The sequence below is a fragment of the Toxotes jaculatrix genome, chromosome 5 (genome assembly GCF_017976425.1).
Source record: "Toxotes jaculatrix isolate fToxJac2 chromosome 5, fToxJac2.pri, whole genome shotgun sequence".
NCBI lineage: Eukaryota > Metazoa > Chordata > Actinopteri > Toxotidae > Toxotes > Toxotes jaculatrix.
The window spans coordinates 5,937,815-5,960,049 of record NC_054398.1 but is presented as its reverse complement, the minus strand read 5'-3'; the positions used below and the strand labels follow the sequence as shown (position 1 = coordinate 5,960,049).

Below are 22,235 nucleotides of genomic sequence, written 5' to 3'. Positions count from 1 at the left end.
CCACCCATCTGAACAAGTACAATGATAAAATCTGTCATTACTTGTGTAAGTAAAACAGGATACACACAAGTTGTTCAGTACAAATGTTTGCAGAAGGTGAGCACTTCCAGTGTAATCAATACTACAGCCAGACTGTACAGTATAATAAGTGCAAGATGTTCTGGTTTACAGATTATGATGTGGTGACTGTTCAGATCCTCCCACTGCCGTAGCGCCAGTCCAGGCTTTGGAAAGCACCACATTCAATCAGTGTTTAAACACGTCAGAAAGTCAACATGACTGGTACTGTAGAATAGTTCAGCTGTGTGTTAAATTCTCTGCATTTGTCCTTTTCTGTTTGAGGTTCTCAGGTTTCCGCAGAAAGAAAGAAAGAAAGAGAGAGATTTTCTGATTCTTTATGAATGTACTTCAAAATGAAAAGTTTGTGTAGATGGCAGTGGTCTCTCTCTCTCACACACACACACACACACACACCTCCATTGCCCTCTGATATATTCATCAGCTTTAAGACTTTTATGCGTGTGTGTGTGTGTGTGTGTGTGTGTGTGTGTGTGTGTGTGTGTGCGCGCGCGCAGTGGGTGGTGTTATGTTTCCCTCTGAACGGAAGCTGTGCCATCAGTGCGTGACTTGTCAGTGACATCATCAAAGCCAGACCACTAATTGGTTCCCTCTGCTACTGCTTCTCTGCATCCGACTGTGTGTTCGTGTTTGTGTGTATGTGTATGTGTATGTGTGTGTGTGTGTGTGTGTGTGCGTGTGTGTGTGCATGTGCAGGGTTGTGTTTTACATCCTGTACGTCCTACATGATTGTTCGGTACATTTTAATGAAGCTTTTTGACTTTAAGTCAGAATAAGTGAACATTTCTTATGAGCCTTACAGATGGTCTAAGTCTCCCTGTTAAGAGACATTAATGCACCACAAAACCTCTGTACACACACACACACACACACACACACACGCACTGTCCATCTCCTCCCACAGAGTATCATATTTCCTGCTCCAGGCCTGAGATCAATGACCACACCCACCCCCCCATAATGCACTGCAGCATACATACACCCAGGCCTAGGTTTATATGCTCTTTGTGTGCGTTCCAGTGTTTTATGTTGGCATCTTGTCTTTCTGTTTGACTGAATCTCTGTCTATGTGCATTTCAGAGTACATGGTAGAATTACAAAGATGGTGTGTGTGTTTGTGTGTGCGTGCACGCAAATATGTGTGTGTGAGGAAAAAAACTTTTAGAGACAGACAGAAAACTGCAGACAGTGGTCAGCCTGGTGTGAAATCCTGCATGTGTGTGTGAGCTTCATTCCTCCGTCTCTTCCAGTAAATGTCAGCTGAACTGGACCAAAGTATGCAACACAGCTCACCTGGACAGATGTGGTCATGTGTGTTTGTGTGTGTGTGTGTGTGTGTGTGTTTGAGTTTCTGTTCCTTGTTGTGTTTCTATCCTTGTGAGGAAACGTGATTTTTCTTGTTCCTCTTGGTCTGCTTTATTGTCATGTTTATAGTTACAATTTGAATCAACAGAAAGTTCTTATTTAGGCATGTTGACCACAGCAAAAGGAAAAAGAAAGTAAATATATTCAGTGGAGCCCCCATTCACCAGTTTTCATACAGCTATATGATATATGTCAGATATATTTTGTACGAAACAAAAGGTCACCCAGATTACTTTTATAAAATCAGCATGACAAGGACATCTTTTTATTAAGCGTATGTGCAAACTGTCCACTGTCAACATTTTCCATTTATTTTCCTACATTATCCTCCTCTGGCAACTCAAGCATGATAAATGTTTCTATGGTCACGTTTAGGCAACTTAGAGCACTTTGGTCTTGGTTAAATATCAAAAAGGTTGAGAAGGAACATTGTGTTTTTCACCAAAACCACAATCTTTCCCTGAACTGGACAAACTGCATGTTACATCCCTTTCATCAACAGAAATGTACTTGCATCCCCATACCAAAGTAGAAATGGACACTAATTAAAAAATAGTTTAACTTAATTTCTACAGCAGTTCACACAAAAAATGAGGAAATTTGCTGAATTTGGGTGATAGAGTGATGAGGGCATCACAAAGCGTCGTAATGGTCATCACTGCCTGAACCTTGACAAGGTCTTTGAGTGTCCTAAACCTGACAATACATGGGACAGAGGACGTAAAACCTCATCTCCAGTGTATTAAGTCCTGTGGTTTGTCTGTCCCACCATCTGCGGGTGACCTCCTCTGTGTGAGCGCTTGTCTTCCTGGACTGAAAAAAATTATCTCCAGTGAATGTAATTCAGTAATATACAGTCGTTTGTAATTTACAAAAATTTGGAGCTGACAGGTGATCTTTTGTGTGCAGGTGTCTTGCCTGTCTCTCTCTCGCTCTCTCTCCATCTGTCTGGGTTTGTAACTCTATCTGCAGCCTATGTGGGGATTTGCATGATATTTCCATGTCTATGAATGCTATAAGGACAAAATGTGGTTTTTGTCCCTCCAGTGCACACAGAAACTTTGCATAGCAATAATGCGCATTATGTGTCGACAGGCAGTTAGAGACTAAGACAGGGCAGAGGCTGGCTGGGGCCCCGACTCAACTCACAATGGAAACACAAACTGCCAGTGAACCAGTGAACAATTATTTTGCAATAGAAAAACATATGACCTGACAAAACTCTTTTGGCACTTTGATTCTGAACATGACTAATAAAACTGAAAAATTAAGTCTTGTGAGTTGTGATGCCTTGTTTCACGGAGAGGACTGAATGAACACTGAGTGAAAAACAAAGGTTTCTTCTCAGTATGTAAAGTTGTGGATTCGGAGTCAGCTTGTGATGTTTGCAGGTCATCAACGTCCTCTCAAATCTGGTTCCTGCTCTTTGGATGTAAACTACATACACATACGTTTGACATCAGCCTGGATGACCTGGCTGTCAGTGTGTGTCGTGTGATGTGTATATGTGTGTGTGTCCCATGTTGTTTTTCAGCCTTTATAATTACAGGGTGGGAGGGCCAAAGAAGAGAGAGTGATCATGCAATAGGAGAGCACCATGCTATTATACTTACATTGCCTTAGCAGGTGGTGTGTGTGTGTGTGTGTGTGTGTGTGTATGTGTCAGACAATAGCCCAGAGGACGTTAGGCTGTATTCAGTCTGGGATTAGGAACAGAAGGCCAGTAACGTGCTTTATCTCCACCTGCTGCTGTCACACCTGACACACACGCACACATGCACATGCACATACACATGCACATACACACACTGATTATAGCTTCACTCTCCTCTCTCACATTGTCTCTTTCCCTCTGGTTATTAGTCTGTTGCTCTCTCTATATCACTCTCTCCATGTAGCTCGCCCTGTTTTCAGCCACCTGTGACTTAGCTCAGCTTTGTTTTTCTCAGGAAATGAAAATCTTAAATAATCTAAGTGTAGGAGTTTAACCGTAAAAAAGCCTAAACTATAAAAGTCTTGGATATATTTATACCTGGGTTTAGTTCATATTGGTACCAACACAATTCTTTTAAACAAATGTAAGTGGGGCCACACAACTGATTTAACAAATGAGTTCGAAATTTTTATATGAAGTAGTTTTGGGTGATATGATGAAATCACATAGGCCTACCTGTATGTATGTGTATGTGTATACCTGTATATTATATACTTGTACATGCCTGTGTATGTGTGTGTGTGCAGTTTCACCATACAGTTGTTTTCAACTTTCACACCCATCCATGCCATTCCAAGCGCCTTGCCATATTAATATAAGACAATATGCAGTTTACTGGCTTTACTATGTACAGTACATTATCCAACACTATTATTGTAGTTAGTATAGCCACATTTTTAGAAGTTGCTGCCTTCACTGTGCCATTTTAGATTTGATGTACTTTATCTACTATTTATCTTTAACATTAAAAATTTATCTACCACCAGAGATTTTTCCACCGTTTACTCTGTGGTATTTATCCCTTTAGTATCTCTGGGTCTGTTACTATAAATGAGCCGAACTGTCTCACATTTTATATTATTTTTGTATAAATGTAATGATGTACTGTAGGTGTACATGTAGGTTTTTTGATTCACTGAGTTTTCCTCTTTGTTTATATTTCTAACAGTTTTCCAGATGTCACAGTGTATACAGATATAACATAAACAGCATTCCTCCTAAATATGGTGTTAAAATACACTTATTTTATTTGTTTCATGTTCAATTAAATGTTGTTAAATCAAAATGTGATCATTTGTTGTGCAGCCCCATCAGAAAGAGATATTTCCGTATATTATAATTCATAGAATACATGATGAAGTTTTGACCGCAGTGAATGTGCAATAAGAATTTATTGCTTCTGGACAATAAATTCTTCTGTACTTTAGCTGTTGAATTGCAAATAGCAACTAAAATGTCAAGAATCACAGACACTCTGATTCTCTCTCTCTCTTCATGATCTTTTTCTCTGTTTTACCTTCTCTTTCATTCCAGGTAACAATATAATGTCCATGCCAGAGTAACGTTGAGCAGAGTTATTATGTCTTTGTTGTTGCCAGTGAAAGCGCTGTTGTGTATCTGTGTGAGTATGAGTTTCAGTTCTCTGTGTGGGGGGGGGGGGGGGGCCTGAATCAGGAATGATTAACATGATATGCACTTGAGTTCCATATCGTCCTGGCAGCTACTCAGATACAGTTTCTTAAAAGTCTGCCATGATCTTGTATCAGAGAAAATCATGAAGGAGCAGTACAGTATATAACAAACGTGCTGTTTGATCTGATTAGAGACGAAAGAAAGAAAGAGAGAAAGAGTGAGAGAGTATGAGCTGTCTGTGACTGGCTGCTGACTCAGACACACACACAGACATTTATTGTGTGAGTAACACACACACACACACAGATTCCCAGACAGACACTGGGACTCATCTTTAATCTAAATGATCCATGCACACACACACACACACACACACACACACACACACACACACACACACACACACACACACACACGTTGACTGTTGGTTGAGTATAATCGACACACTCAGTGTCCCAGATGCTGTGACAGTCATTGATGTAACATTCTTCTGGATAATAACATAATTACTGCTCTAAATCAGTTGGTGCCTCCAGTTTAGACAGCGCACACGCACACACACACACACACACTCAAAACACAAGAAAGAAGAGATATACTCAATGTATAAGAAGCAATAAAGAGAGAGAGGCAGGACTAGAGGCAGTAAAGGAGGATTTAAAAAAGAAATTTGAAGTCTGTGTTGTTTATTTCTATGTTTGTGTGTGTCTGTGTTTGCATGTGTGTGGGAGAGACAGACTGCCACAGTTCACGAGGCTGAAAACACAGATACCCATTGTGTTCGCACACCTCGTGGGCAAAGGTCTGTGTGTGTGTGTGTGTGTGTGTGTGCGCGCGCGTGCAGAAGTGGGCAGTTGTGCTGACTAGATGGTTGGCACCAGGCTGAATGAGAGGCACTGTGCCAACACATCCCTCTACATCTGCGTCACACACTGTCTGCCAACACACACTCTGCCTCTCTCTCTCTCTCTCTCTCTCTCTCTCTCTCTCTTTCTCTCTCTCTCTCTCTCTCTCTCTTACAGTAGCGTGGAGAGGTTTAGATTAAAAGGGAGGGATTTGACTCACTAGCTGAAGGCTGACAACACCATTGGGTTAAAATGGAAGAAAATAAGATCAGGCAGGCACTTCCAAAGAAAATAATGCTCTTAATTAATGAAAATGCAAATATTCACCATTCAGTGGATGAAAATGATCTAGCTCTACCTTTCAGCAGCTTTCCTCGAAAGCTGCTGAAAGGTAAAACCTTTGCAACTGACAAAAGTCGACTTTTCCGAAACACAAATAATGTATTAGCTTAAACAATGAAACCCTTCAGATGAAATTAAAACACAAAATCCATCCAAATTTAGCCTGTGATGTTTCGCGGTACTGTCATCATGTCTGTTGTGGATCCTCAGAAGCATGTGACACAGAAGACTGTCCACAAAAACGTGATCTAAACGTTCAGAGAAAATCACAGGACTAAATGATGCAAGACCGTGTTTAATGCATAACAGTACAGATGTGTGATGAACCAAAGGAAGAACCAATAGTAGGGTGCTGGGTCATCACGAGGTGGTCTGTGAGAACAACCCTAACCCTTCCCCTGCACTCAAGCTAAAGCATAAACTGAATCTACATTTCTACCGCATTTCACCCTACTTGCTTTTCTTATTCACAGTGTGCTGCAGTGTGTGAGAGCTCTCCTGTGTGTGTGTGTGTGTGTGTGTGTGTGTGTGTGTGAGAGAGAGAGAGAGAGAGAGAGAGAGAGAGAGAGACTCAGTAAATGGATGTGGGGGTTGACATGGTTCTCTCTCAGAGGAAGTCTGTGGTTGGGCCATTTCTACATATTTTCCCCTCACATAGACACACACACACAGAAACACACACATTTTCCCTATCAGGCCAAATGAAGCTTTCTTTTAAAAGCACCATGCAGCCCCACAGATGTGGAAGCCATTTCTCCCTCTCTCTCTCTCTCTCTTCCTCTCTCTCTCTCTCTCTCACACACACACACACACACACACACAGTCATGCGAATAAACACAAAAACCCACAGTCTCTTGGGGTGCGGTCTCCCCTGCAACCCCGGTGCAGTGTGGGTAGCTGTGGTAAAAGAGGTCCCTGTGAGAGGCTGTCCAAAAATAGCCTGAGTAAAAATGCAGGAACGTGGCGATCGCCCAGTGTCGCACAGAAAAATCCAGTCATCTGTGTGTTTGTGTGTGTGCTTTTTTGGGGGGGCGGGGGGTGTTTGATTTAGTTAATTTATTCCTAAATACTTGTTTACTCAGATAAAAATACCACCTAAAAACTGTCTGCCCTGAGAAAAACAGACCGTGTTTCACTGCCTCTTACTGTCTGTTGTCTCTTTCCTCATGGAGATTAGAGTCGTGGGAAAGAGAAAGACTATGATAGAAAGAGAAGAAGTAGAAAGAGAGCAAATTAGATCTTTGTTTATTCTCGCCACATTTACTGTAGTTTTATCATGTCTTTCATCTGATTTAACAGAAGGACAAGTTCAAAAAGCTCTTTTAGAAAGACTATACAGATCTTTATTTAGGTAAGTGTGTGTGTATGAATCTCGGCCTGATAGAGTTTACATAAATGTTTGTTCAGACTTATCTCATGAATATCCTAAGGGAAGGTAATTAAGCTTAAAGGAACTGTCCAAACTAAAATGATAATTTTGTCATTCATCACTTCACCCTTTCCACAAAGTCTCTTAACTGATATTTTGGGGGAGGCAGAAATAAGCTGTGAACACAACACTGACATATTATCTATCACCTTTTAAGCTGATATGGCAAACCTGTCAGCAAAGTGTTGCTTATTTAGACATCCAGGAGATCTGGATCAACAGTGGTGTTCATTTGGAGTCATTTTTCTGTCAAGCTGGCACTATTTGCTCTTTTTAGCTCTCATTTGGTCTCCAAATTTCTGGGAAATATCTGGCTCTTTAGCTGCTAAATACTCCACTTTGTTCACCACCTAGTTGCTAACTGTGTCCGTCCATCAGTGCTGAGCAAGTAGGACACAGATCTTTATTGCTGCAGGCCATAATACCAAAACAATGAGCTGAAAGATGCTAAAATACTCCATCGAGCTGAGGAGAATTACAGAGTCATGCTTGGATGCAAAATGTCATTTAAATTTGTAGCACGCCACTAGGTATTCAATAAGAACAATCTGGAAGGTAATAAGGTAGATGCTGGACTCTAAAGGCGACAGTACAGATTAATTTGAAACAGATTAATATGCTGCCGCATGCTGTTTGAAAGTCTATTGATATGAGACAGACCTGTTACTTAACTAGCTCCAGAGAATATTAAAAAGCAGCTACAGTGGTGAACTCACTGTGTGTTGTGCCTTTAATTGACACCAGGAAAAGATCATTTCCTTTAACAAAATATAAATTATTGACAAATGTTGAGAACAAAAGTTTAGTCCACATGGCAGCAGCTTGCCAGACTGTTTCTCCAGCAGCTGAGACAGTCTGGCGAATCTAAACAGAGGAACGGCTCTGTGATCCTACAGATGTACACATTCCCTCAGCTCATGAGAACACACACACACAGACATGCACACACTCACATATTTGGTGGTTACTCTGCAGCCCTCCTGGCAAACAGCCACAGCCATGTAACATAACCAGGAGCACAGAGGAAGACAAAGCCTGACCCTCCTCTGTCTGTCTAACTGTGCTGCTCTTTGTACGTGTGGGAGTGAAACTTTTTGTATACTGTAATATAAGTCTGCACCTCTAGGCCCCTTATTATCACTGTTATTTCTCCTCCTGGTCTCTCTCATTCATAGACAGACAAAACAGACGCTACGCAAGGTCAAACCCAATGGACGTGGGCAGCCCACTGTTGATCGGCTGATGGTGTTGATGTACTTTTTTTTTTTTTGTTATTTTCAGACTCAATTAAAGACACATGAGAACTGACGCAACATGACATTCAATGAACATGACATGGCATCAATAAATAAATAAGTAAAACAAGGGCTGAAAGCAGTACAGGATGAGATCATCGTCCCAGGATAATAAGATCACAGTAATATTTTAGCTGTCAGTGTGTGAATAAGGCCATTGAATAAGGTACAGACCATAAAATGGTCATAAAAATTAAGACACACACAAAATCATGAAAAGAAAAAACATTTTTAGGCGCATGATATTTACTTTCGATCACTTTGGTCTCACTTAGTTCAATACGCACACTTTCTACTAAAAGAAGAGTAAAGGTCACAGTAGGAAACACGCACACATACACACTTATAGATACACAAACCTCAACCAATCTTGTACGTGCACACATACAGCATGTAAATGCACATCAGCATGTGTGTGTGTACTTGTATACACACTGTGAGGACCAGACATTTTGGCCTGTCCTCACTTTCTGACACAACTTCAACTGGCTGAGGGTTAAGACCTGGTTTTAGGGTTCCTGTTAGAAACAGGTTACGGTTAGAGTAAGGGGCTAGGTCTGAGTCTGAGTGTCCTCACAAAGATAGAGGTACAAACATGTGTGTGTGTCTGTGTGTGCAATTTACTAGTCCAACGCACAATTGTGCTGGAGAGGTTCTGACGTAGTTGGTGGTTTGTTTGTTTTTTTTGTTGCAGCAGGGGGAGGGAGGAGAGGCCCCCATCTCCCAAACACAGAGCTTTGTGTTATTCTGCAGAAAGAGCTGACGGCTTCTGATTTAAGAATTGTAATTTTGTACAAAACTCCAGGTCATATTAAGCTGCTGCTGCTACTGCCTTAGGCTAATGTATGATCTATGTACGGCCAGTGTTTGTACCAGTCATGAGAAGCAGAGAATGGATCTCTGTGTGATTCTGAAAAAGCATCAGATCTCAGTTTTTTTTTCTTCATCGTATTCACTCTCAGTATGACTTGCTGCAGTATTAGTTCAACCTTGGATTGAAGAGGCGTAGGGTTTTAAACTCATATGTTGAGTTTCACACAGGACACACACTCATGTGTTGCAGTACTGAAAATGCAGCACAGTGCTGCGGTAATGTACAAATGAACTGTTGCTGGCATTAATCTCTCTCTCCCTCCCTCCCTCCCTCCCTCTCTCTCTTTTCAGGTCTATTTAAAGGCCCCTATGATCTTGAATGGGGTGTGTGTGATCTGGAGAGGCTGGATCGACCTACAGAGACTGGATGGGATGGGGTACCTGGAGTATGATGATGAGAGGGCACAGGTAACACGTCTTCTCGCACAGAGATACGTTTGTATGTGTGCACTCACGTCCTCCTTTTGCCTCGTGTTCCTCTTTTCCTCTTGAAATCACCTTATCTCTGTCCTGTTTAAAGGAAGGAAATTAATTTAATATTTTCTACCTCAACTCCTTCATTTTTAGTCATAACCTTGTGGGGTTTTTTTATTATGGAAAATAAAGAAAACCAAGGACGCTCTTTCTCTCTATTCATGTGTGTGTGTGCAGCATGAGGACGCTTTGGCCCAGGCAGCTTTTGAAGAGGCTCGACGCAGAACCAGAGACTTTGATGAAAGAGACCGATCACACAGAGAGGAACTAGAGGTGAGAGGGCCTGGGACTGTTGTCTCCTCTGTCCCCCTTCCTTACTAGACCCCTCTTGGCCTCGCAAAGCCCGCCTAAAACTTACAAACTCAGATTTTGCTACAAGATTTTAGTCTAGTAAATATACTTAACCTGAAAAGCATTATTTCATTTTATGTCTGATGTTTTTTATTATTATTGATGGATGTAGTCATTAGTTTGGTCTCCTCTACCTGTAACCACACCCGACAGTGAAGATTCAGTGTTGTACTGAACACACAACAAGTACACTGGATCACTGGAGTTCAGCAAAAACAAAATTGTGAAATAAATTTCTAGAACACTTACTACTATCATTATTTTATTTTATTTTGTTTTTTTTAGTTTTTTTTTTTTTTAGTTTGAAAATAGGAAGCAAAGACCAAAGACAGTTTGGCTCATTTGTCCAATCAAATGCAGAAAGGGTTCATGTCAGTGCTTTGTCTCATGTACAAGTAATATGAAATCATCCTTGTCATAAACAAATGCCCGTGAGCCTCAGCAGGCCACATTAAGCAGAGTGAAATTTGAAGGTTGTGGGCTGGCTTTGCAAGACTAAACTTACCCAACTGGAAATTTAATATCCTCTGACTTACATAAATATGGAGAAACAAAGCATCACCTGTGCAGCTTGCTTGCATTTTCTGGCTTGCAGCCCGTTCAGAACGCTGTTTCTCTGAGATGTATTATGTCAAATTTAGCGTGTAGTTACTTTCTGATGAGTTCCCCAGCATCATTTCTAATTTCTGGCAGATGCTCAGAGACACTGATTAATGGTTACTTTAAGTATCTACATTTGTCATAATCTCTTATCATGGCAAATATATTATATACTGATTGATGTTTAAAGAAGAACAGACACCATTTTATTAAAACCACAGAGTCAAATTTCCAGTTAGATTTTCTTTGCTTAGCGCTTGGGGTGGCTTAGGGTTGTGTGATGTGTGGTTGTGTGCTTCAGTTATTTCTTGTTTAAGTAGAATTTGAATGATAGGTTTAGTGCATGATAAGTTTGATAATAAATCTAATCTGGTAATTGAACTGATTTAATATTAATGAACTATTGAATGACTGGTTCAGTTTTGTCAGGTGTCCCGAAAGCCTCAGAAGGGAAAGTAGTTTACTCACTTTGTACCAGATTTAATTGAAAAATGAAATATTTTGTTATTGATGCAACATTGTCATATTAGTATTTGTCGTTGCATAATAAATATATTATAAATAATTCCTAAATTTGTCTAAACATCAGCTGCTAAATTGCGTGCAGTATATGACAGTGATTGCTTAAAAGTTTGTGCTGTTTGCAGTGTCTTATATATGATTCAGATACACAAATTCATGAAGCATAGGTTTTAAATTTAAAACCGTCCCAAACGCATTTAATTATTTGAGACAAACTCACTTTCCCATCAAGGCTTTGGGGAGATCAGTGGCATCCTTCCTGAGTTGACGCCCTACGAATGAACCCCAAATTGTTTATTTTTTAGGACCCTGTGGTTTCTAAAATCTGGGACTGATGACACACAGACAGACAGCCAGCAGAAAAGAACAGGGTCTGTGTCCTTCATTTCTCACCATCTATCACACTGTCATGCACTAAACCACCCTGTGTGTGTGTGCATGTGTGTGCAGTTGTGTGTGTGCATGTGTCTGTGTGTGTGTGTGTGTCCACCTGTTCAATTTATATACGTGCATTCCTGTTTTTGTCCATTATTTCCTTTGTGACTACAGGCAGCTGTCTGTGCATTTTTATTTTCATCTTTGCGTGTGTGTGTGTGTGTGTGTGTGTGTGTGTGTGTGTGTGTGTGTGTGTGTGTGTGTGTGTGTGTGTGTGTGTGTGTGCACAAGCGCTTGTTTGTGTGTGCATGCGTTTGTCTGTGTTCATAAATGTGCATGCATTTCAAATGAATTTAATGACTATATCTGTTAATACTTGAATGCTCGTGAGACAGAAACAGAATGATGTGACTGTTTCATAGCTAGCTTGCACAGTTCGCACAGTCACACACACACAGACACACACACACACATCAAGACCTACCACAGCTTTGCAGCACATGGTCCTGCAGAAATTAGAGAGTAAAAGAAAGGCAGGAACTCAGCACATGAAGAGAACAGAGGGGGGAGAGAAGCACAGATGAGGAGAACAGAAAGACAGGAAAGAAAGAAAAGAAAGAGAGTCGGTTATTGAAGGTCGTCTTTCATCTGACTGATCTCATGTTTCTTCCCTGAGGCTCTCGGAGAAAAAGAAAACCTTGTGTCTCCCGCTGAATCAATATAAGTACCAGCTCTATCTCCCATAAAAAATCACATACAGAGTGTAAAAAGGCATTAGATGTGGAACTAAAAATTATTTAGATTTACATTTGGCCTCGAAGAGTGGAAACTGTGTCCTAATTTAGATTGTATTCTGGTCCTGTACATCAGTGGTTGAGAGAGAGAGGGAGCCATAAACAGCTGCTTCTATGAACCTCCTCCTGCTGATTTTGAGTTATTATTGTTAAAGCTTTGATTAATACATGTAAATAAATAATTTTTTTTGTGATGACAGTTTTCAGTTTTAACCGCTAGACCTAACCTAGGCGGTTTCCAGTGTGCTCCAGGCGCTGTGAATTTTTGATGCGTTCCGTGACTTTTTCTCTCTGCCTGAACAACACCCTCTCTGTACTCAGTTTTTTTTTTTGTGTGTGTGTGTGTGTGTGTGTGTGTGTGTGTGTCTCCTATCAGAATCTCATGTGCATGCACACTTTGACTCTCACAAACACGCTCACTAAAATGTACTCTTAAGGCACATTCTATCACTGGTATAAGCAAAGTAGTGTTAAAAAGAAAAAAAGCATTCCCCAGTCTAAAATATGTTTTTTTATGAATTTTTTTCTCCACAACCATCTGGCAACCCCCAGAAATCGCCACCATTTATTAGCTAAATAAGTATCTCACTTTTTTTTTTTTTTTTTTTGTTTTTCACTTTTGAAGACATGTGTAATGGTTGAACACTATTCACTATACAAATACAACTGTAACTGTTTTTTAGCGTTAGCTACAATTTGAAGTACTTCCTCTGTGACCCTAAAAAAAAATGTTTTTTTTCCTCCCCTGCCACAAGTGTGATCTTTTTGATGAGAGCGCACAGAATCAAAACACCAAAGAAACCAGTGCAAGTGCTTGTTCTGCACAGTGAACACAGTTTTGGGGATAAAGCAAGTAAATACCAGTAGTAAAGTAGTAAAGTAACGTTTAAATCAATCAGTATCTCTAATGAAGCTTTTCTTATTTCACATCAACAGTCCTACCAGACTGTGTGTGTGTGCGCGCGCGCACCATGATTTGCTGAGAATTCCTAACAGATTAGGTTATCTCTGCAGCACTCTGTAGACGTAATTTCCAAGGTTAAGAAAGTTATTGAAAGACTCTGATTCCTGTGTCTCACAGTAGGACCAAACACAGGTCACAGAATTTTGAGTTATGACTGATTTGATAATATGCTCTGGTTGTAATTCGTCTCTGGAGAAACAGTTTTGTTTGGCTGTACAAGAGCCAAATGTTCTTAAACATGAAATACATAATAAATATCTCAGTAAATGCATCATAAATTGCACAGTCCATATACTTTAATCTTGTCCCTTCCAAGCTGTTGTCATTCATAAACTGAGACTCTGAACTTGCTGCATATTTGACCACAGAATGTAGGAAAACATTGACATAGTATTTCTGACTTGACTAGTTTTCCATAGAGATGCTTTGAAGGCTTGAGTTTGTTTTATTACTGGCGCATTATGTTGTCATCTATGTGCCAAGCAGTGATGACTTCTGTAGAGTGTGAGTATTCAACAGAGGGAAAGTAGTGGGCAAACAGCCTAATGCTGATTGTGGGAGAAAATGTAGATGAAGTTGATATTTTAAAAAACAATGTCGGGGAGAATAACTGACAGAAATACTCCCACTGTACTGCGGATGATTAGACGAGGAATTGCCAAATTTGTTTCATAAAACACACCGTCCTCGTGAACCAGATTTTAGAGCTAAGATTGATAGAAACAACAGTCACCGTGCGATTGCTGCAGATCTGCTCTGAGATGTTTCTTTGGGTGTGACTGATGAGCATTGCTGAATAGCTGCACAGATTCAGCCTCTGCATTTCTGTGGTCTGAATTCCACCTCTCCTTCTGTCTGTCTGTCTGTCTTTCAGTCTAACTCTCTTTATCTTGTTAGCTGCAGATCTAGTTATCTCTCTGTCCTGTCTGTACTGTGTGTAACTCACAGGCACAGTTAACGTCTCCTGTCTATCAGATAGAGGAGTCACAGAAGTCACAGAATTTGTGCTCTTTTCTCTGGTTTACATATCTAGTGCACAGAAAAGGCTTTAACTGATATATGATTTATGAGAGTGTAGTCACCATAAGTGGTGTCTGCCATATTCAGATTTAACATTTTCAAGTCAACATCTGAACCTAACAAAACATCTGTGTAACAATTCTTAAACCATAAACCTTCCCCTATAACCCAGAAAGGGAAAGCCTTTAAAGGTTATCAGTAACTGCAGTTTTCCTGTGATTACTATGGCTACATGATCAATAAGAATTACATTTTTAAAATGCTGCAGAGGGAAATGATGGAGCTCCGAGGCTTATTGGGTTGTGTAGGTTTCATTATAATAAAGCTCAGCAGAAGAACATTCATGTCTTTCTTTTTTTTTTCATGTGGGTGCTCAGTGATTATAAAGATGTTTCCCTCTCAATTCCTGAAGCCTTGTCATTTTGGCAGATACAACATTTTTCATCCAAAATCAGTGATATTCCAGTCATTCAAGGTCAAAAGGTACCTGTCAGAATGATGGATGGAAAAGCAATAGATTGAGAAGAAATGTGCCTTTTAACTCCACCGCACACGGACACACACAAACATCTCCTAGCGCTCAGCAGAAAGAGATTTGGTGGTGAATGATGAGCTGGCACTGAAAGCATTAATATATCATTAGTATTGATCGCCATCAGACCCCCTGCTTTGACTTACATATACACACACGCACAGATGCGCAGACACTGAACGGGCACACATATGCACAGAATCGCAGATACAGCAAATGTACTCACACAAGTTCACCACACATAGTACACAAGCACACACACACTTCTCCAGTATTGAGTTGTGGTAAAGCAGCCTATAGTGGCCCAGCAAGCTTCCATCTGTGTGTAGATCAATACAGAAAGCTGTCTTGCCCTTACGATTAGCAAAGACTACTCTGAAAATAAAGAGTAGTCCAAACACTACACTACACTATGCTCAAAGCTCTCAGTGTTCACTGCTGCAAACTGTTTTTTTTTCTTTTGTTACAGAATTTGTTTTAAAAGTTGAATCATATTTAAATCTTGTCCATCATTTGAATGTATTTTACAAATTCAAGATTCACTTTATTGTTCTACGCTGTAAGAAATGTGGCTTGAGATTCCACCCATGCTGTAAAAAAAAACAAATCCACATTCGTAATACAAAGTAAAAACAGCTGCAGGGATCTAAGAGCCTAAGAATCTAAGAACACAATAATCAAAACATACAGGAAAAAATACAGGAAAAAACATACACTGATGTTAAACAGCAGTGTCATCTGAGAATTTAATGATTAGGCTTAGGGCTTTAAATCTGTCCGATCTCAAAATAGCTTTTAATTAATACTGTAAATTGTAAACAGGTAAATATATATTTCCTAAAGGCAGTCATTTTAGTAGTAACTCTCCTGGCTTGCTCTGTTTGCGCACATGATCAGAGGAAAAAATGTGAAACTAAATAGGCCTTTCTCACAGCAGGCATTTTAACTTGTCAACACAGGTGTAACTAATCCCTTTTGTGATTCCCTCAATCAGGAAATCTAATCGAAGCTGATCCATTTGGGAAAGAAAAAAAGAGCTCTGATCTTAGCAAGGTTGTCAGGATAGAGCTTAGCACAGTGTGTTCAGAAGGCAAAATAACGTAAAGTACAAAATGGACAGATTTGCCAGGAAAGAAAATAAAAACTGCAGATGTTCATTAAGCAAACCTGTCATTAAAATTCAAACTATGATACTTATCTTGCACTGCATCATACCAGCTACAAATCATTTTGTAATTTGGCAGTTCTGCAAGATCCCAGATTACATTCAATCACACTATATTTGAACATTCAGTGCCAACTTTTAAAATGTTTTTGTCTAGTAATAACCGCACATGGCAGCGACTGAATGCTTTAAGTATGTTGAAACCTGCCACTTGGAGGCCCTGTAAACATGTCATCTTCTTGGGTCCACATGGACATGTCATCACCTTTTAAGTTCATGTGGAGAGCATTAGCAAACAGTTGTCTGTTTGCACATCCAGCAGTTGCGGAGCAACATTATCATTCATTTGTAGACATGTCTCTGTCAACCTGACAGGATTCACTCTCCTTTAAGCTCCATTTTTTGTCTCCACCAGCTCCTGAGGGAAATATGTGGCTCTGTAACTGTCAAATTCTTCACCACCTCAGCCGCCACATTCTTACCTTTTGCCTCACCACGTTCGCACTACTTCTTGCATTGGCACTGAACGTTGGCTGTGAGAGTGCTGCACAATCATCCATTATGAACTTAATACCTAGGGAGAGAGGGGAGACACACACACATAAGCACAGATGGTGCTATGTTGAACAATTGAGAGTTGAGTTCATTGCGACTCCACTTTGATCCAAAATCAAGTCACTCTAATTGAGCCACACATAAATATTTGATAGCAGCAGTTTTGATAAAGCGACAGAAAAGCTTTCCAGAGGAGACAGACAGGAACTGGAGTCAGTCTGGCTGTGAGGAGTCAAAATGGTAGTATGACATACTGTATGTGTGTGTGCATGTGACTGTGTGTATGTTGCTATTATGGTGAGTCATTGAGATGACACAAACTGCATTCCAGTTGAACTAAGCAACCCCTTTACTATGTCTGTCTGCATTTCTGTCTGCTCTGCTCTCTGCTTCACCTCTGCTCACACTTTCTCACCTCTCTCCCTCCGCTCTCCATCTCACCCAACCCCTGTTAAATTCTCTCAGCTATCACTTAAGTGTAAACATATAACCACAAGTATTTTTTACAGCAGGAGCGGGTCATGCCACGAGCTCACACGCACACTGTACCCAGTCATGAAATATATTTAAAAGTCTTGTCATGCTGATGGTTTCTAATGATGACCTAATGATCCCTTGGCGTGCGTGTGTGTGTGCGTGTGTGTGTGTGTGTGTGTGTGTGTGTGTGAGGGTGTGTTTATCTGTGTCAGACAGCCTGTATGTCTGCCAGTTTATATGTCTCTCAGTCTGTCTGTCTGCCAGCTACCTTGACTAAAATATCAACATCAGTAAAGTGTATAAACAGTTGCACATACCTCATCATAAAGCTCTCTGGCTTCCTCTAGTGGTAGTTTGAGGAATTGCATGCTCTTTTCGTATTCCCGTTTCAGCTTGTGGATGCAGAGGATCTTTTTTAACCCCGGAACAAAACTATGTACAGTTATTCTCACACTTGGGTCCGAATTTGTTACCTTCCTAACTTTACTCCACCCCCCTATTTAATATGTATAAGCAGTATATAAACGATAAGTCTAATGACTGAAGAACCTTAAGTCAAATCTTAAAATCAGTCCTAAAACATATGCATAGCAAAGTGATGATAAAAGTGGATTCAAATGTTCTTTCCCTGGTTTTAGTTAAAAAGCAGCTACGTTTTGTTCTAGTTGGAAACTGTTGAGTAAATTTGAGTTTAAACATGCTAAAGGACCATTGCAGCTGTCCAGCTGCGGATAGACAAAAACATGTATAGCAACAAAAACTGGACTGACACTGGAAAAAGACTGTTATAGGGGCTAATAAGTCTTTAATAATTATTCATGTATTGTTATAAAGGCTTTTAAATGTTTTCAGTAACTTAAAAGTGTTAAATCAGCAAACATACCCCACTGTTAGTGACGTTGAGCATGCTGAAGGGTATGGCATATAATTTTCTTTACACTTGTTATTACCTAAAATTGTACTTAATTTATTGTGTTTTTCTCTCTGATCCCTTTCCTACTGTCCTTCACATCTCCTTCTTCCTGCCTTCTCATCTGTCTAATCTCACTCTTCTCTCCATCACTCTCTCCCTTTTCATCCCTCCTTTCCTCTCCTCCCCTCTTTCATCCTTCCATCTCTCTCTCTCCCCAGTCCAGACGACAGCAGGACCCCAGCCCTGGCTCAAACATGGCCAACGCTGATGTGGAGCACAAGATGCGCTGAGGAAGACAACAATGAGGAAGTAGTGGAAGGAGGAAACGGAGGAAACCAGGGCTGGCAGTCCATTCACTTTCAACACAATCAACTGAAAAGAAAAGTCAACCAAAACTACAGTTGTAGACCAATTGTTCACCATTATTTCCTGACAGGTTTGATATAATCATTTTCACATGCCAAACATTTTTTTTCGATATTTGAATGTAGACAAAATTTAACCTGAAGAACTGATTGGATTGAAGGTGAATAAAAGCCAAAGAAAAGAGGGATTAAAAGGGGTAAGGCCACAACAGACCTGGGCAAAAAAATAGCTGAATATATTTTACTACAAAGAAAGACACACAAGCAATTGATTTAGTATTATATTGTAAATGTGACACATCCAGAGTTGAAGTTGTTTCTTGAGTCAGATGAGAGTTTCAGACATAACACGGAAAGATCAGATATTTTTTGTCCAGGTCTAAAACTATTTGATGGGTAGGGGTAGATTCAAGTACCAAAAGTATATTTTATATAAATACAAGATGTTGAAAATATAGGGAGAGAGGTCGGGGGGCGGGGAGGGGGGCTCAGGGTCACGATCAGGGCTTATCGGTCATGATTACCAGTAGAGCATGCATCTAAAGTGAGGTGTTGACTGTTTGTGGAAAAAAAAAAAAAAAAGATTCTGCATTGTTCAGTGTTGTGCAACACTGCACATTTGTGAACATGCGCTTGTTAACCCACACTATACCCAGCTCACTTCCTGAAACCTGCTGTTTTCTGAGACCAAAGTTCACTTTGCTGGAAAGGGGAGGGAGGGGTGGGGGGTATAAGAGGGGGAACCTTTAGTTGCATTTAAAAAGATGGCAGATGGGAGGAGAGCATCCAGAGAGCCGTTTGCCAGGTCGTAGGGTTACGAAGTGTTTGCTGTACTATAATTTGAATTATTTCTCTAAACATCACTATGATGAGATGCCCAAAACAGTAGAATCACAGGTTATGTACCAGCAACCTCGAGACAGGACAGTTAACAAAGAAAACTGCTGCAAACTCCAATATCTTTGGCTCTGGAAGCAATTGGGGAAATGACGGGGTGTTTCTGTGGGGAGGGCTGGGTTCAGTTGAAACGTCCTTTGTCTTCCAAGGGGGTTTTGCACTATATGATACAATCAGTCTTGCTCTCCACTTGGATTTTCTTCATATGCATGAAACCAAACACAGGCCTACCTATGTTCTTTGTTGTTCCCTATGCAGCCTATTTATCGTCAGAGCACTCTCTGTACAGCGCTTTGATCAGGAATAAGTGGGTGATTCAAGGCTAAGACGTGTCCTTGCAAACAACAGCAAAAAAGCACAAAGCATCCGTGTCCCTATGGCACATTTTCCCTCGTGTCAGCTTTTTCAGAGCCAAGGTTCATCATAACATGACATCGCCAAACTTGATGATGGTGATTTTGAGAATGTCCCTACAGAAAAGTCAGAAAAGTGCATCGTCACAGAGCTTAAAAACTTTGTCTTTTCCTCAGCTCTCAAAACGTTAACGTTTGGAGATGAGCAATGACAGCAATGATAGGTAACATATTATTGTAAAATACCCCTAATCAAATGGATATCCGCCAATACACAAGCTCACAACATCCTCAAAAACACACCAATGTTTTGGTCATGTTTCACACCAATGCGTATCAGTTCCATGTGCCACATATCACTTCTGTCGCTTCTACTATAGAAAAATTGGATTGCAATCAACATTAATAATTTATCATCTCAGACCACAGACTGTATAGTCTATGGTACAGAGCCAATTTAGCTATACGCGCCAGCTATTGATCGTTCAATCACCCACAGATTCCTCATCAGTTGAAGGACTGGAAAAGCCTAAATGCAGTCTAAATACTATTCCCTGTCCTGTTACAGCACTAGTGTAATGAAATGGTATGTTTTATCTTATCGTTTTGTTTGTGTGAAAGTCATGATGTTTACTTTTTATATTACTTCTCTGGCTGTATATGTATTCATTTTTGTCCATCTTTCAGCTTTGATATGAACTAGTAGTAGCAGCGGTAGGCTATTTTATGTTATGTTGAAAATTGCAAAGTGTCTCCAGACATTTGGGAGTTTTGTGGACTTTTGTTGCTTTTGTTTTTTCCATGTGTTCTTTTTATTAATGTTCTTTTTATTTTTTGCTTTGTTTAGTTTTTTGTTTCTCAAGGAGATCCACTTCCTGGGTTAAACACATTGAATGTGGATCGACTCAAGCCCTGTTATTAGGCGACGTAAATGTTTTTATATTGTGCAACGAGAAGTTCATTTAATTTTCCAGTGTGTTTTACATTTACTGCACTCAACGGTTTCATTATAATTATTGTAACCAAGAAAAATGTTTTGTTCATGCTTTCCTTTCTTCTCAGTATGGTTTTTTAAGACATTGAGCTTCACATGAACTAAGAAAACCAATCTTTTTTTTGTGCATTCATAGCCACGTCTTTGTATCAATTTACATTAAGTTTTGGAGTAAAGAAAAATTGCTGTAGCTAACAACAACAGTTGAAATTAAAATAAAACAGTGAAAAATGGATTGAAAACTCAAACAACATGATAAACTTGATGATAGGACCCCATCCTGACAGGCTACACAGAGGTTATAGCATTTTTGAAGACCTCTGAATGCAAAAGAACTAAAGGGAAGTGTTGTAAACAGCGAAGGTAACAAATTTGGACAAGTTTTGTACAACATAATCTAACAAGGTCTCTTCTGGTTCTCCCTGCATCTTCAGCCAAATCATCAAGCTCAGGGTTCAACAAAAAACAGTGCAGGATTTTCATCCTGACATTTTGATACTACACAAGTGGACGTAGTTGGGGTTACCTACAGTCAGAAAATTAACTTTGTCATTGGCAGGATCAGCTAATATTTTTCCCACAGAGATTTGGGAGACTGGGGGAGGAAAAACTTAAATGTTCCCATTTTTCTCAGAGTGTATAAAGTCAGCTGGTTTTGTGACCCAGTGCCTAATTAGTTGAAGAATGTGGAAAACATACTTTCTGTCTAAGGGTGTGTGATGAGAAGTGGATTTTTTTGGGGGGGTCTGGGCTCAGTTTGGTATTGTTAAGTTGAAAAGTCCAGCAGATGAGAAGTGAAGTGGTACTAATGTCTGTGGATAAGGTGGATAAATTGGTTGTGGAACTAGGCTCAGGCCATGTTGGTGAACCAGGCTCAGGTCATGTTGGTGAAAACTGTAATAGATTTATATTATTGCTGTTTCCATGAGGTTGGATCCAGAACATGTTTATGTACCCAAGAAGTACAGACAAGGGTAATGTTCTAATTATTATTCAAAGCTATTCAAAGCCTGTATTAAGACTAATGGAAACTGACAGAGCACTGGATATAAACCAGAACAGTACAATGAAAGGTCAGAGGTACAGTAGGTGTGAGAAACAGCACGGTTTGAGATTGAGATGGCTTTCGTAAGTCGAGAGTTAATTGATTATGGTTGTAACACAGCTAAGCTGTTCACCGGCCACGTGGTTTACTGTAGCAGCTTTCACACTGTGATAAATCTTAGAAATACCACCAACCATTGGTGGTCTCATGAAATCTGAGGAGGAAAAAACTCCAGTGACTCTTACTGTATAAAGAACAACTGTATTCTCAGATGCATCTCGGCTTGTGGGTCCCTAGGTTCCCCAGTGAAAGCCAAAAGCCAAAACATGTTAGTCTGATGATAAAATTGATCTTACTACAAATGCTGCTGGCGTTTTTACTATCTCAGACTCTTCATTCTCCAAACACCTTGGAAGTAGGTGAAGTTGTGCCAGAATTCCCTACTCTGCTTCTACAGGGCTCATGAACTCTGCAACTCTTGATC

General features: G+C 40.1%; 1 protein-coding gene across 4 annotated transcripts in view; it reads left to right on the top strand.

Moving 5' to 3' along the window:
- cbfb (core-binding factor subunit beta) overlaps nucleotides 1-20,939 on the top strand; it is a 33,006-nt gene extending 12,067 nt beyond the window's left edge. The window contains exons 4-7 of one of the 4 annotated variants that reach the window (XM_041037886.1): nucleotides 9,647-9,763; nucleotides 10,007-10,102; nucleotides 11,608-11,673; nucleotides 18,321-20,939. In XM_041037886.1, the coding sequence (XP_040893820.1) occupies nucleotides 9,647-9,763; nucleotides 10,007-10,102; nucleotides 11,608-11,637 (243 nt within the window). In that variant the 3' untranslated portion in view covers nucleotides 11,638-11,673; nucleotides 18,321-20,939. Of the gene's footprint in view, nucleotides 1-9,646; nucleotides 9,764-10,006; nucleotides 10,103-11,607; nucleotides 11,674-18,315 lie in introns of all 4 variants that reach the window. The other 3 variants (XM_041037885.1, XM_041037884.1, XM_041037883.1) reach the window with 3 other exon arrangements.
- The last annotated feature ends 1,296 nt before the right edge of the window (nucleotides 20,940-22,235 follow it).